The sequence below is a fragment of the Aythya ferina genome (genome assembly GCF_964211825.1).
Source record: "Aythya ferina genome assembly, chromosome: 1".
In the NCBI taxonomy this organism is placed as follows: Eukaryota; Metazoa; Chordata; class Aves; order Anseriformes; family Anatidae; genus Aythya; species Aythya ferina.
In genome coordinates, this window is record NC_140296.1 from 111,520,706 (window position 1) to 111,533,591 (window position 12,886).

At 36.5% G+C, this 12,886-nt stretch overlaps 1 protein-coding gene across 3 annotated transcripts in view; it reads right to left on the bottom strand.

Annotated features, from left to right (window-relative positions):
* Window positions 1–12,886, bottom strand: part of EPHA6 (EPH receptor A6) — a 516,782-nt gene that overhangs the window by 133,802 nt on the left and 370,094 nt on the right. For 2 of the 3 annotated variants that reach the window (XM_084506721.1, XM_084506720.1), the window contains exons 7-9: window positions 12,546–12,593; window positions 11,959–12,121; window positions 810–918 (exon numbers count right to left, since the gene is read on the bottom strand). In XM_084506721.1, the coding sequence (XP_084362847.1) occupies window positions 810–918; window positions 11,959–12,121; window positions 12,546–12,593 (320 nt within the window). The remainder of the gene's footprint in view (window positions 1–809; window positions 919–11,958; window positions 12,122–12,545; window positions 12,594–12,886) is intronic. The other variant, XM_084506719.1, reaches the window with a different exon arrangement.

The following is a 12,886-nucleotide window of genomic DNA, read 5'->3' on the forward strand; positions in this document are numbered from 1 at the left end:
AGTAACTGTAACATCTTCCCTCTGTGTAAGCACAGACTCTAAACAACACCAGGAATGGTGCAGAAACTCATCCAAACTTCAGATTTTTTCTGTCCCAAAGCTGGGTAAGAAGGAAACTCCGTGGAGAACACTCCTTACATGGAGGCTCTTCCACCATTTGTATTATGCATCCGCAGGAGGGAGAGGCAAAAAGAGTAGAGATGGGCAAAAGCCCACACAGATCCTCCTACAGAACTTACTGAAGGAGATGAGCCCAACTACCTCTGCTTGGACTCATACCTCTACAGAGTACCAGGCTTTTTTGAACCATGGCAGAACTATGGTGCCACTGATGTCTCACAGAGATCTCGAGATGAGACATAATGTCTTCATCCTTTTAAATTTTGCTTTTTTTCCTGGTGGAAGCAGATGAAGTCCCAAAGACACATGGAAAACACTCGTATAAAAAGACATTTTACAATAAATACTGTTTTTTGTGTTCCTTTCTTTTCTTCGTCTTTGAATGCCAGAGCCTTGAGGGTGCAGTTGTATTGTATTTAAAAATGTTTGCTCTACAGACAAGAGGGCCAGAAACTTATTTTAAAAATATAAATTATTTCCTGATTTCACATAATTACTTAGCTGCCCAAGCCAGGCTTTTAAGAACTGTGAGTGTGAGCAGTGCTGAAGAAAGAGGACATTGACCCAGCTACATCTAACCCATATTTCAGCACTGACAATGTGGTTTAATTACTTAGCTATTCTTCTTAAATTCTTAGTGTTGGATGACACAGACCCTGAGTAAATAAGAACACTGTAGCATTAATTACCTTCCAGTGATCAGGAAGAACAAAGTGAGGATGACCAGGAGAGTGAATCCACCAACAGCAGCAGTAGCAATCACAAGAATCTGTCCCTGCTCCGCAGCCATATCAGAAGCTGAAAGAGAAGCACAAAGAAATGATGTTAAAACTCCAGTACTTGGATTCATGTGGAATGGGTGACAAAATTTCACTGATCAAATGTTGCAATTACTCTGTAGTAGTTTTCTTGGTGCTTAGACCAGACATCAGATGTGAATATGCCTGTGAAGTGAAAAACCTTAACCTGTGTCCCAATTATAAAGAGGCAGAAAAGATTTTTATATATATATTTTTTTTTTAAATGAGGAGCTGGCATTATCAGATAAGTTTTTCAATCGAAACTAACTTGCAATTTACCAAAGTTTGACTACAACAGGCTCTTGGACATAAAACTAGAACAAATTTACTGATTTTTTTGTAGCTTAACCTTGCATCTAATTCAAAACTTCTCCCCATCCAACTGTCCCAAGTGAAGTCAGCAGCAGTGCTATGCATGTAAGACATACTAAACTAGACTCAGTAGAACGTGAAGTACAAAAAGTGCACATAACACGTAGCCTCACACATTCTTATGTGTTTCTTTTATTTAGTTTTATCATCACAAATTTATATGATTTTATCTAGCTCTGGTGATTGGCATAGCTATTGAAAAAAAAAAAGATTTTCTTATGCCTCATGTTTTTCTTCTGCTTTTTGTAGAACATCTTCTGGTTTTTGTAGAACATTTAGCAGGTAAAAAAGATCATCTGAAACTATCTAGTATCCAGACGCTTGATCTTTTCACTATTTTTTCTTTATAATATTAAATATTTACACTGACAAAGTACCTACTTACAATTAGGCTGGTCCTCATTGTGCAAATACTACTGAATAGAAAAAGAACGGTATCTCCTGTTTTGTGACTTCAAAGTTTTACTTCTGAAAGTAAACTCAGTTACACTTGAATATTTTTACCATATGATATTTACCTAATTCTGATTTTCTTTTTCTATGAGAAACATAAGATTGTCCTGAAAGAAAAATAAATAATTCTATTCAGTTACCTTGGACAACAGCAGTAAATGCAGAAAAGAAGTTTTAGATTTATCAAGAAAGAAACTTTGGCTTTGTAATCTTGTAAATAAAATCTTCAGCTTTCTTTATGCATCAGATGATTAAAGTGTAGGGAAATCACCTAGGCTGCTGGAAAGAGAAAGCTCAGCAGGCTATATTCTCTCACTTTGCAGTTGATGAAGCCCAATACAATGTACACATAACTCCCCAAAGCATCATAAAAAATTGTTTTCAAGAAAAACATTTGGCTTCTAAATAATATTTGTGAGTGGCTTAGAAATTAGCTTTGTAAACTGGCTTTGTAATAGTAGTAAAGCGAATAAAAGCAATAGTAATTTATGTCCAATTTTCAGCAAAAACAACTTGTTAAATTTCTGCCATTTGGTTTCTGTCCATATAATTTAATGGAGATGTGCACTGGCAGTAAATTACAAGGCATTCAGTATCTGTGATCATAAACTCTCCTCAGACAAGTTAAATACACGAATCTTCCAATAAATGATGTATCAAAACCCTTTATCAAATACTTACTAAATAACTAATCTCCAAAACAGTACCTAGTGATACCACGGGAAGGGACTGTAGCTCTGAATTATCTTACGTTCCACAGAGTCAGGTTTAGATGAAAAAATACAATATAAAACATGGTGCCACACGAGTAACAATGCAAAAAGTAACAGGCTCTTCAATTCAAATGTTGAATACTATTTCTAACTAGCAAGGGTTGTGCTAAATGTTACAAAGACAGCCAGGGATGATTTGAAGTTGCAAAGGGTAGGGGAAGTTTTAAATGAGTGTATCTTGTCCATCTGTGCAATGGAAGTGAGAGAATGAAATACAGTTTTATTTTATTTTATTTTATTTTATTTTATTTTATTTTATTTTATTTTATTTTATTTTATTTTATTTTAACTTTTTAATAGGAAAAATAAGTGCGCAAAAATATTTAGTTCAGTAAAACAAATGTGAACCAGAGGCTCTGATAAATTAGCTGGAATTTTGTTCAACAGGCTTTCATTATCAAGGAGAACACCCAGGGTTTGAGAATTAAGGTTCAGAGTGCAAATGTAGCAACTGATCCTATAGTCCGAAGAAACCTTTTGCTAGCTACTGAGATGAAAAAAGTCAGTGTCCTGGATCACTCATGCTGAATGGAGTTGCTTGGAGCTTTAGCTAAAGCAGACTGCAATACTTCAGTTTAATAACACACATATTTTTTACCAGGAACCACAGTCAAGTTCTTAAAGGGGGAGAAATTCCCCACTGACTTAGTTCTTTCCATGTCTAACCAATACAATTTTTAGCTGAGACTGTACATTCTTAAATAGTGATCATTCTGTTTCTAGCATTTGTATTTTACTCTGTTGGCAGAGATGCCAGAGTCCAATATATTAGGATTTTTTTTCAAGTAGCCAAATCATTATAAAGGGCCTTTCAAGCCTGAAACTTCCTGATGACCTTAATTTACTTGTCAGATAAAAATGTCAAATGACAGACAAGTATAATTGGAAAATGTGGATTTGTTAAAAACTGACAGAGAGGCAGTTAAGGCAAAATGATGGAAATACTTATTTTTGCTTGAAGTGATCCTTCTAGAAATCGATAAAGGCACAGTGCAGTGAACAACACATATATAAACACGAAGGCATTTGTACACTCATACAGCGAGTCCTTGCACACAGGCTCCACAAAGTACTGTCTGGACAGGGAGAAGGTGGTAATAAAGGAAACTTGATAATTACAATTTTTACAGCATTTTGACATTCCAAATTAAATTCAGCATGTCCCTTGACTTTTCTGTTCTTTTCTTCCCAATTTCTCTCTTAATTAAGGTAATGTTCAAGTTGTAAATAGTAAGTGCTTTAATAAGAGATTGCTTTTATTATGCATGTCCTTGATTCTTTTTTGTCATTTCCTCCTTTTTTCCTTAAATTTTCCCATCAGCTAGGCATGTTTGTATATGCCCCTGTGTTTCTCCTCAAGAGTGTTCTTAACTATGCAAGATAGAAAAATAAAAAACAATTATGACTGCAAAGCCCAGCAAGTTGCTGCAACATTATTTTATCTTTTTGTGTGTACGTATTACAGTGCTGCATTTAACCACGCAATCACACAGCAATTTTCCCAGAATTTTATTCTAGACAACAGGGCCACTAATCGTGTAGCTAAAATCACTGTTTTGTTTCCTTTACGCTGCCTAGCACCTGCTGACTGCACAAGGATGCTTAGTAGTTCTGTGATTATAAGGATGAATGTGAGTTTATGATTTATAGGGCCATACTCCATTTGACAGTTATAGCTGATAGGCAAGGGGGTGGGGAAGTGCTGGTGGAACAGGAATGTGTAAACCACTAGCAGATCCAATGGGAAAACTATTGCCAACTTACTGCCCTTGTCCATATTCCCTTGTCCCTGTTCCTGTTTCTGACATTACATCTCTCCCTGCGCTTTCAGAGAGGACAAGCATGCTGCAGAAGAAGTGCTCTCTCTCCTCATTAGACTCCCTGTGGTGGTGTGAGTGGGGAGGTCAGTTCTGTCCACCTACAGCAGTTCACACAGGTTTGTGCACTGGAGAGAAAGAGGATAGGGTTTGCTACAATTCCCTTCTTGGTGCTCCAAGACACAAAAGGTGGATTTATCACCCAGGCTTCTGCTTCAGAGTCATCTCATGAGGGAGCTTAGTACCTGCATACCTGAGTGACTGTTAGGTCTGGTAGTACATTTCATTCTTTCTGGCCATTTGCTCTATAAGTACATTTTGACAAAAACATACTTTTAAAAATGAATGGCATAATGCAAAGATAAGGGAGGATTTATGAGTTATCCTTGCAGATGATTAGATACTCCACTAAAATATTTGGGTGTCAGAGTTTTTCAGCATGGTGTATCCACCACTGATATGACTAGCCAAAGCGGTGAATGGGTTCTACAGCTACAACATGTATCACACATCCATGTACCCAGAACCATATTATCCAGAGAAACTGTTCACTCACATTACTCTTCATGCTTAACTCAGATGTGGGTTATATGCTTAAAATGATGTTTAAGAGTTTCTAATTGCATCATTCCAGCTTTCTTGCTCAACAACAAGGCCAGCTTCCTTGCTCACCACCATGTCCAGAAATCCCTTCCACATCCAACCTGGAATGAGGTCAGTTCCCATCAGCTACTTTTTACATTCAAGGCCTGTCAAAGTTGCAGCTCCCCTCTGGGTTCTTCACCCAAATGTGTGGAGGAGGACCCACATTTCAGCTTCTCTCTGGGCTGATGGGAAATATCTGAGGCTTCTTTGCTTCCTTAATGGGTAGACTGTGAGAAATTGTGCAGAAATTTATTCACAGTGCAAGAGGATGGTATTAAGTAGTATTATATAGTAATATAGTAGTAAATTTATTCACAGTGCAAGACGGAGAATATCCTCCAGCTCTATTCTCTGTTCTTTGAGCAAATTTCTTCAAAGTCTTTTAAAAGGTTGTGTATTTGGTCTAAAAGGCCTGGAAGCCCTAATGACAGCTCTCTTCTGTCTCTTAGCTACGTGCTTTAGTTATTTCAATTTAACATCTATCAGGCAGCGGACCTTCCAGCAGAGTGAAAGATAAAAAAGTGACAGAAGGACAGCTAGATAGATAATAGTAAGTAGCTGTGAGATAGATAAGTGTGGATGGTGAGAACTGGAGCTCTAACAGACAGTAACTGACTGTCAGATGGATTTACAACACATTGTAAACAACAGTGCTTAAGAACAAAAGGAAAGAAAAACACAAAGCCTAGTTAGGATAATCTTTACATTTCCAGAAGTGCTGCAGTTCAAGTGCTCCAGTGAGATGATGGTCTCCAATCTAAGGCAGGATGTGGGAAAAGGAGCAGGTAATGGAAAGGCAATCTTAAAAAGGACTGTTATTAACATAAAAATGTAATGCTTCTTTCTATGTATTGGCCTGAAAAGCCTTTTTCCAAGCGTCACTAACATTAGCTTCCTGACCAGTGATGAATGGAAAGCCTGTGCAAGAAGCTTGAGGTATGAGCAAGAATGTTGCTCTTGTTCAGGAAATGCAGACAAAAGTAAAATCTCTATGGCTTCTGGGCACATACAATAGGGAATCTAGATAGGGCAAGGTCATATCTGAAGAACAAATGGCTGGAAATACGAAACATAGTAAGGAAATATTTCAAGATTAAAATGAGACACTCTGAGGTATCCAGTGCTGACTACTACTGAATGAACAGTAGGACTAGGCAGACATGAGGACAGATCCAGCAAGACAGTTACTAAATAGGATGCAGTCTCATTTGCTTGGTGGTTTCATCCAGAAATTGAATTTACTATTGTCAAAACATCAAACATTCTAACAAGAAAATCTCCGTTTTGCACTGGCAACCAGATATATTTCTAAAAATCCTATGGACAGCTTCTCTGCCATGGCATGAATGTGCTTGAAACAATATTGGGCTCTTTTAGAACCAGTTATTCAGGACTGCCCTCTGCAATTCCAGAAAGAATGGAGCTCAGGGTCCAGATCACATATGGCTGCAAATGCAAAATATCATGGTTTCAGGCTGATAAGGTAAAAAATATTGTGGGTTTGAGGAGGAAGAATGCAAGGATTCGGCAGATCTGGCAATAAAAGAAAATCACCACCCGTGCCTATGATAAAGCAATTAAAGTTATTATTTCATCAAGATCAGGGTTCCAGACCAATTAATTTTTGACAGTCCTCAAATGACTAAAACACATAACTAGGTATTCTGTAAGTATTTTTCTTTCTCTCTTTTTTTTTTTTTTTTTTTTTTTACTGTTAATATAATTTATTTGAACCATGTGAAAATCTACATTGCTTTTGGATTAAAACTCATCATGTGTTTATATTTGTCACTGTCTGTTCAGCTCAAGTAGTAGCCCACACTGCGAACACACTAGTCTGCCTGTTGGGTCCCTTCTGAAACAAGCCAATTAGTTCCCTTTCAGATAAAAATTTCTTTCCTGATGATGGGAAGCCTGGTGTGGAAAACACCCTTGGATTTAGAACAACCCCTGCAAAAGAGAGCCACAGCATGCAAGCACTGCACTGCCTAACAAAAGTAAATCATTCAATTTTTTACAAATTCCTGTAGGCACAAGAGCCACTGGGGTGATATAGTAAAGAGCATTCCTCCAGAAAAACAAACAAGAATGCTTTGAATCATTAAATTTTCAAAAAAATATCCACCTCAAAATATTCTGTAAAGCCAGCAAGAAAGAAAAGAGAGAAAGAGAGAAAACAGTGAGGGATTAAAAGATGTTTATGCTGGGACAAATGATCTTTTATTGTTGGACTACGTGTTTTTTTCTATTCTAGAAAGGACTGGAGTCTTTTTGCGGTGACTTAAATAGTTGGTACTCCTGATACATAAAAGAAGGAACTATGACTGAGGTTATGCTTCAATTTATAGCCACAACAGTGGTACACGTGTGTGTGCTGGAGTATATGAAACCCCGTCAACTTCACTAGAAATATTTTACCTGTGAGGTTCTCAAACAGGGAGACTGCATAAAATGGCAGTAAGGAAGAGGGTCAAAGGCAGTAGTTACTATGCTTTTCAAAGGTATTATGTAGAAATTTCCCAGCTTCTCTTAGCTTTAATAGTGGAAAACACCCCTGACAACATCCATTCATCCATCCCTGGTTCCTTGAAGAGAGAATTTTTCTGATTTTCTAAATAATGACATTTCCCTTCGCGAATAAAGTACAAATTTTATTCTTTTAGCTGACTCTGCAGTGGGAAGAAGAGCTCTCTGGCAGCAAACTCCCTAGGCAATGGTTGCCTCAGTCTGCTGGTCAGGAAGTCAGGGTGCTGCACAAAAAAATCCCAGACAAGCATTGCATGATTAACTGTTTTTTCATGAATCCTACACAGTTAATCTTCTTTCTGCTTCATGCACCACCATTAATAATTACACCAAAATTTCTTGGTGTTCCTAGTAATGATGTATCTTATTTTAAACTGTATAACAGCAGCAGCACAGGTAGTGTTTCAACGAGTAAACTGGAAAAGGCATGACAGCACTGTCCTGCAAAGGACAATACATTTTAGGATGTTGACAGATCTGTCACGACTGAAGAGTGAATATCTGTTCCATTACTGTCTTTAGAATCTGTCTATCACTTTAAAGAAAAATACTAATTATGGACTGCTCATTGCACCACTATTTATCAGCAAGTTGTGTCAATATTCAAGTAGAATAAATAGAATATTTTTGGTTGTTCTCCTGCAACTGGTCCCAAATTTTTTCTCTAGAGGCTAATATTATAACATGTACAAACATATGACTTGAAGTGTTTCCTGTAATTTTTATGAGGTTGTTGGTGGATAAATTTTATTTGGACAACACAGACTTTTTAAACACTTTATTTTTCCTACCATTCTGATGAAAACTTTATGTAAAATCAGTATAGCTCACCTCAAATTAATTAAAAACTGGCTAACTGAAAGACCACAAAAATTAATTGCAAATGTGGAATGTTCACCAAGTAGCTTGTTTCTAATGGGTAGAGATTGAGGAAGCTGTAACAGTCTACCTTGGTCTAAATTATTTGGTATCTTTCAGAATAATTTAGAAGAAAATGTATTACAAAATTAAAAAAAAAAATCAGCTGCAATGAATACTGCCAGAGCTGTAATTAACAAAAACAGATTGCTACAGTTTAACTTGGACTGCTTGGTAAGATAGGTGCACACCAGTAAGGGTCACATATCATTTACGTGCACTTATATGAATATGCAATACAAGTTTAAACCCTCCTCAACCCTTGCATCTAAATGAAGGCCAGTGTCTTGGAATACAGCAGCACTCACAAAATTGTTGCAATGTGCTAGTTATTCAATTGTGTAAGGCAATGCTCTAGTTGAGACTGCAAGTACTTGGATCTATAAATAAAAGAAAACTAAACTATAAGGAGGTAAGTGGTGTTATGACTGTTTATGGCATCATAAACAGGTTTACTTTTCCAGTTCAATTCAGTATCAGGTTCAGCTCTGACGTTATACTTCACCAAGAATGCTAAAATTCTGGAGAGCTACAAAATTGATTCAATGGTTGGATGAACTGCCTTTTAGAGGGAGAGAGCATTTTTCTCACTTAAGGGAAAGATGAGAGTATTCTTAAAAAGAGCCTACACACATTTAGAAGAGGAAGACATTCCTGACAGTATCTGCCTTTTTAATTTGTCAGAGAAGGGTCAAAAGATACAAGCTAAAAAAACAAAGTCAAGCCATAAACAAGTTGCAAATTTTTAATAACAAGGGCTAAGCACTGGAACTACCTCCCTATAAATATGGTGAGCTTCCCATTGCTGGAGATGGTATATTTTAATCTATTGTCATAAACTGTCTGAAAAAGCTACTGAGTTACACAGGTTTGGTTGGTGTTATAAAAGGGGTTCAAATGAATAACCATAATAATCTGATGTTGCATTAAAGATTAAAATAGGACTACTTTCAAAATACTGCTTTGAGGTAGAACAATATTTGGAGAACAATGGTTATCATTTGACTGATCACTGCTTCCATTTGAAATAAGAAATAGTTACTACCAGGCACTCCCTTTGTTTTCTTTTTTCCTTTGAAATCTAAAGCAGTACTGTAGAAATACTTAAATAAGACCACAGCTGTAACAAACCTTTGAACTACCATTTCAATTAAACTGCAGTTTTTACCTAGCTCCAGGTACCATTTCAAACTGAGCTGCAGAATTTTTCTCTACCCTCATCTCAGCTAATCCTTAACAAAGCCTACATTTCCTCTCCATCACACAATTATCTCATTTTGTAACAAATTAAATACTTTAAGGCAGGCACAAGACTAACCAATACATGTTGGTAAATAACAAATATATAATGTGTATTTATGTTTTACTATCAAGATTCACACTGAATGCTTTGTAGTAATTGAGGCATTAAATGTTGAGTGTTGAAACCTGAAATCTGTTTTCTCAAGATATCCCTGTTTCTGAAGGAAACTTGTGTTCCCACGCAGTGAGAAGACAGACATTTAGAAACATACATGCTATAAATTATTATAAGCCACTGAACTTTCAAACAAAGCATCAATTATGATATCATTACATATTGCAAAATCCAATGCTTCTCTGAAATGCATTCTAAATTTGAAAAAAATAAATTACACATGAAGCAAATAACCTGTTTTTTTTTTTTTTTTTTTTTTTTTTTTTTTCCCACTGAATTATTTAATGGATCATATTTTTGTTGCTGAGGTAATTCACTACCCAGTGAAAGAAAGTTATACTTACCTGTTTCAGAGTGAAACTCAGAATAGCATCACTTTAACCTATGACCTGTTCTTCTACCTTAAAATGGAGGACTGAACCAGACAGCCCTACTAGTCATCCTCTGCCTCCACTGAGTCTGGAGAAAAACTCAGGCTTCTGAGTCACTGTTTATGCTTTTCACAGTACCATCCTTAGTTCTTTGTCTCATGGTGTTGGAGCTAGAGGAGCTCCAATATACACAATCCCCAGGCACTATGGAATTATGGATGTCTACAGAGATTTGAACTGCTTCAGACCTCAGACACTTGTAATGACATCTTATGGAAGGGTCATTTACAATGCCACCACTGGCTCAGTCATCTGGATCCAAGTCTACACTATTAATGGATTACAAGCATGTTTGAAACCAACTAAAGTTCCACAGCATTGCTTATAGTAGCAGTGGTCAGCTTAAAATTTTTTTGTCTTTGATACTGTGCTCAGTTAATTGCCAATTATGGATTCAATTACTTGTTCAGATCCATATATAAATTTATTTTTAAACTGGATTAACACTGTACTCTACCTCACCATTCAACCCAACCAAGCAGTTGCATTAGTGCAAATGAGAAAAAGATGTGGGTTTTGGAAGGCAGAGACTCTCACTCCCAGGAGATATTTCTATCAGAAGAGCTGATGCAAGAAATGTCACAGGCACCACAGTCTTCCTGATTTGGATGGCTAAGTCACATTTCTACATATATGACATAGGCTCATAGAGGTTTAAATACCATTTACTTTTGACAACATTTATGACCCACTGTGCCTAAAGGCTAGTATTTATTGTACCAGTAGATGCAGACAAGAACTACTAGAATTCTGGAAAGCACCCAAGTGCTTAATGTCTATTCAAACCAATTGGCTTAAGTACCTAAGAAAATTTCAAAAGTCCAATTAGGTATTAAGTACTTGAAAATCTGTCCCTAAAACATTTTTGAAATAGAAGTTAAGAAGCAATGAAAATGGAACACAAACCCATGGGTGCTCTTGAAAACACTTGTATAGTTTTCAGTTTCTACTTTAGCTTAAGTAACTTGAATTCTAAAACACTAATGAAAAACATAGTATACATAATTGGTAAATTAAAGTAATTTCATTAATGAGTGTTTTAGTGCTATATCTACTACACTCATTTTATTTCAAATGCTGGTAAATAACTCGTTCATGGTTTCTTTGAAAATGCAGGGTAATATATAAGATCAATATACATGTAAAATTTTTCAGAGCATGAGTCAGGTCTTTTTGCATGTGCTTCACGAATATGTAGGGTTTTTTTCTTCTCATTGGCAAATTTAGTAGACTTACTTGTTGAAATACATATAAAAGTTTTAATTTTTTTAATCATAGATTCTGGGACTTAAAACTATAGAGAAAAGACTCCACCTCTATGTTGTAAGAGCTTGCATGAAGCTGCTGGACTTACATAACATGTAAGACTTACTCAGAATAATTCCAGATGTTAAAAGGAAGGCCATCTTTAAGTGAAAGGATATGGGACAAACCAGGAAATCTTGCAGAAGGAAACACTCCTTCACCTGCAACAGTGGTCTCAAATTTCTACATGTTGCTCAAAAAAATAAATGAATCCAGAAGTGTGAGGCTGAGGCTTACTTACTTTTTTATCATACAGCAGTGGTCACTCTGTGATAAGCATATCATATGGATTCAGACATTCAAACTTCAATGTCTGACTGCTATAGAATTAAATGCTACTTCTATTGTATTTGATTTCTTTTTCCCTTCAGTAAAACTTACTTTCATCTCCAGTTTCAAATTCAAACTTCTGGCTATAGCCGCTGTATCCTGCTGCCGTCCTGACTCTGATATGAAATATATACTTGGTGGCTGGCTTGAGACCTGTGATGATAACACTTGGAGCCTTGGACCTTGTGGAGGAATAGCTGAGCTGCTCATGCTCCTGAGGGACAAAAGAGGGGAGAAATGATATCAAGTTGAGTTGTACAAATTTTGCAAAAATTATATAGCAAAACTGAAGCTCCACATTCTTCTCATGAATGTAAAATGTTTTTATAAAAGGAGGTGCAGATATGGATTTCAGTACTTTGATTTTGTGCTATAATCACAATGTATGATATGGCCTTGACTTAGATTTCATTTTTTTTTTTGTCCTTAGTCTTGCATATAAACATATCACATCTTTGTGACTTAGGTTAGTAATTATACTGTAGTCAAAACAATATGGAATTAGTACAAGACTACATTCACAGAAAATGACAGCTAAAATGGCAGCTGTTTTTGCACAATGGACAAACTAGGAGGTCAGTAAGTACTAGTAAGCTGTAAAGTAAAGATGTGGGAGTATTCAAATACCCGCTACTCACTTCTACCCGCAGGTAGTGCCAAAATGCCGGCGCTATCCGTGGGTAGACCTGTGGGTAAAAGAAAATAAAAATTAACTTTTTCTTTAAAGTCTGTAAACTTCTAGCATGGTTCAACTGCTTCACTGCTGTTGAACTTTATTTCTTTTTCCAGGTAGCTGTAATGTAGCCATACATGAAATTCCCTTTCACATTCTGTAAAAGAGACAATTTCTGTGAAATTTCCCTGTTAATCTCCTAGGAGTTGATCTTGGGGATCTGCTGAGAATTCCTGACCCTTACAGAGATCACTGGGAATTACTATTGCAGAAAAGCTGCTGTAGTATGGAGATCAGCCACATTGA